The sequence below is a fragment of the Lottia gigantea genome (genome assembly GCF_000327385.1).
Source record: "Lottia gigantea unplaced genomic scaffold LOTGIsca_20, whole genome shotgun sequence".
Lineage (NCBI taxonomy): Eukaryota > Metazoa > Mollusca > Gastropoda > Lottiidae > Lottia > Lottia gigantea.
The window spans coordinates 1,244,628-1,248,551 of NW_008708401.1; the positions used below are offsets into that span (position 1 = coordinate 1,244,628).

The 3,924-nt window shown below is 34.0% G+C and overlaps 1 protein-coding gene across 1 annotated transcript in view; it reads right to left on the reverse strand.

Moving 5' to 3' along the window:
- Positions 1 to 3,282, reverse strand: part of LOTGIDRAFT_231532 (hypothetical protein) — a gene marked incomplete at both ends in the record, with an annotated part of 19,192 nt that extends 15,910 nt beyond the window's left edge. Inside the window, one exon of the mRNA XM_009053689.1 lies at positions 2,980 to 3,282. Coding sequence (XP_009051937.1) covers positions 2,980 to 3,282 — 303 coding nt within the window. The remainder of the gene's footprint in view (positions 1 to 2,979) is intronic.
- Positions 3,283 to 3,924: the final 642 nt, after the last annotated feature.

Sequence of the window (3,924 nt, forward strand, 5' to 3'; positions counted from 1 at the left end):
TAATTATATTGTAAACTATGAACTGTATATATATTAGTGAACTATAGGCTTTTTGCCTTATGGTCAAATAAATAAAATTATTATTATATTATTATTATCATAGAGCAGGTTTGATACTGTTCTCAATATAGTGCAGGTTTGATACTGTTCTCAATATAGTGCAGGTTTGATACTGTTCTCAATATAGAGATGGTTTGATACTGTTCTTAGTATAGAGCAGGTTTGATACTGTTCTTAATATAGAGCAGGTTTGATACTGTTCTCAACATACAGCAGGTTTGATACTGTTTTCAATATAGAGATGGTTTGATACTGTTCTCAATATAGAGCAGGTTTGATACTGTTCTCAATATAGAGCAGGTTTGATACTGTTCTCAACATAGAGATGGCTTGATACCGTTTTCAATATAGTGCAGGTTTGATACTGTTCTCAATATAGAGCAGGTTTGATACTGTTTTCAATATAGAGCACGTTTGATACTGTTCTCAATATAGAGCAGGTGTGATACTGTTCTCAATATAGAGCAGGTGTGATACTGTTCTTAATATAGAGCAGGTTTGATACTGTTCTTAATATAAAGCAGGTTTGATACTGTTCTCAATATAGAGCAGGTTTGATACTGTTCCCAACATAGAGATGGTTTGATACTGTTCTCAATATAGAGCAGGTTTGATACTGTTCTTAATATAGAGATGGTTTGATACTGTTCTTAATATAGAGCAGGTTTGATACTGTTCTCAATATAGTGCAAGTTTGATACTGTTTTCAATATAGAGCAGGTTTGATACTGTTCTCAATATAGAGATGGTTTGATACTGTTTTCAATATAGAGCAGGTTTGATACTGTTCTCAATATAGAGCAGGTTTGATACTGTTTTCAATATAGTGCAGGTTTGATACTGTTCTCAATATAGAGCAGGTTTGATACTGTTTTCAATATAGTGCAGGTTTGATACTGTTCTTAATATAGAGATGGTTTGATACTGTTCTCAGTATAGAGCAGGTTTGATACTGTTCTCAGTATAGAGCAGGTTTGATACTGTTCTCAAAATAGAGATGGTTTGATACTGTTATTAATATAGAGCAGGTTTGATACTGTTCTCAACATACAGATGGTTTGATACTGTTCTCAATATAGAGCAGGTTTGATACTGTTCTCAACATAGAGCAGGTTTGATACTGTTCTCAATATAGAGCCGGTTCCATACTGTTCTCAATATAGAGCAGGTTTGATACTGTTCTTAATATAGAGCAGGTTTGATACTGTTCTCAATATAGAGCCGGTTCCATACTGTTCTCAATGTAGAGCAGGTTTGATACTGTTTTCAATATAGAGCAGGTTTGATACTGCTCTCAACATAGAGATGGTTTGATACTGTTCTCAACATAGAGATGGTTGAACTTTGAATACTATTCTCAAAGTAAGGCGAGTAATAAACAATCATGATGTTTTCTTATCGTGATATTCAGGGTTATTTACCGAATTACTGAAAGGCGTTGGTTTGATTATTTATTATCCGATTTCTTGTGAGAAAACAATTCAAAAATGTCCACAATGACTACTATATACTAGACGAATTGCATTTATCAATTAAAAGCCGATATTTTTCTTTTGCGCTTCTCTGTTTTTGTTTGTTTTTTTTTTTAGGTTTTTCTTTTTCTAAACGAGTCATGTCATTACTACTTAGGCAAGACAATTTTTCAAGAACTGAGCATTTGATATTTATTACGGCCTATACATAATAACTTTTAACCCAAAATATAACAATTCATGATATGTCATATTTGATTTATAAATGGCTATATTTATATCATTATCGATATAACTGGATTTGTATTGACATTATCAGTATTTAATAATGTTTAGTTGTAACTCATAAATAACATACACTAAAATTACTAAGGAAAAATTCAACTTTAAGCGATATAAACTATAAACTAACGTCCAACGTTGTCAGAAACTCCTAAGACGTTTCCTTAAAATATCCACCAATGTGCGCCGAACTTAACCAGGTCTACAGATAGCTGAAGTTGTGCTTCACCAGACGAATACAGAATATAGACTGAAATGTCAATGGGCGAATAAAAAGTCATGTTGTTCGGTAGTTTAAAGTCTTTATGGTGTTGTCAGATCAAATTTCATCAAAATCCAGTTGAAGACTATAATCAGTGCAGAGTACATCATATCATTCTTTAGTCACATTTACCACAACCAGTGGTGTTCCTACGAGGGGCCAGATTTGAGGCTGGAGTGACCCCCCTACCTCCGCAGACATACACACTGTCAAATTTCTTATTATTATAGGATACTTGGGGAAAGAATCATCTCTTAAAAATTATACATGTGGCCCCGACTCGGTCTCCTCATCTAATGATATTCAAAAACGTCACTGATCATAGCATGTTCTATTGTACGGAAGGTAAAATTCGACTATTTTGAGATTTTCATTATAAGGTAAACAACTGAATCTTTATCAGTTTGATCATTGAGAATATCAGTTACCTTCCAATATATAATTATGATATCAATGTGGGTTTACAACGGAAAGATATTTAAAATATTTATGTAGGAGTAGCAATACACTTGGAACAATGATCAAGGTCACCAAGATTAAATTTGCTGATAATCTTTTTTAACTGTTTCTTGTTTGAAGTACGTCTATAACGCCTACGAATCTTAGTCAACCAAGACCGCGAACTTTAGTGAGAAATATTTTCAAGCACGTACAAAATTAACTCTTATACCAGTGGAATAACAGATGTCCTTGAACTTGTTCAAAATTCATTATATTAAATGATAATGACCCGTAACTGGCTTGAAAAAATGATAAATTTTATATGTTTGTCAATTCTTTGTTTCTTTCAAAGGGACGACCGAATATATAGAACAGCTTCGTCAAAAAGTAAACAGATTTAGTTTCATTTAAATATTCGAATCACCTGCACATGACAAATTATAATCTTAGTAGCTTACTTACCTCATAGTAATTTAAATAAGCATCCGATTGTCTACGATCCTGTACAAACGTCGGAGCAGACGACTCTCGACTCAAACGTCTTTTAATTCCCAAAAAACGTTCTTGCGACGCTCGTAGCTCGAGGTTCGCTCGGAGAACACCTTGATCTAACGAATACGCCTTCCGAGTGCGGCGAAATGAACGTCGTACATCACTAGATAGAGATTTTCGTCTACCACTGAGCCTATTTATTACTCTAGCAAACACCCCACCACGTGACGACAAACTTTTATCATCCAGCGATATTGAACTTGAATCGGCCATGGATATGTATTAAATGAACTGTTACAGCAACTCTTTTCATTTTTCCCTCTAGAAAAGTTTCGTCAGATCCTAAATTTGTCGAACTGGGGCAGCTCGTTCCCCTTCCATACACACGTACTAGAGTAAATAGCGAGAGGTTTGAATAGTGAATAGAAAGATAGTCAATAGTCAACTATCACCAATCAAAGACTTGAGATTATTCAGGCCAAGTTAAAGTAATTCATCTATTAAATCATTGTAAATAGAACATTTCTATTGACAGTAGATAACAATTATCATTATAGTCCGATAAGTTCTGACTTTGTTGCAATTTAATCTGATATATCTATAGCTTTTGTTCTTAGAGGCCACTTTCAAAGGTCTGGGATCTTTAAAAGTTCAAGAAAGGTGCGTTTCTTTGACGCCGGAAGGAGAGGTAATCACTATATGAAAACGTCACACCCTCCTTTCTAATTAATAGATTGGGCCATGATTCACTTTATCCAAATAGCTTCCTATACTAGGCGAAATTTTTGTTTACCAATTATACATCTTTGGATTGTCAAGGAATGTAGATAAGTCAAATTTTCTGTAAACAAAACGCGAGTCGTATATCAGACATATTATCAGAGAAGAGTCAGAATGTTTCGGACTACTGTAAAT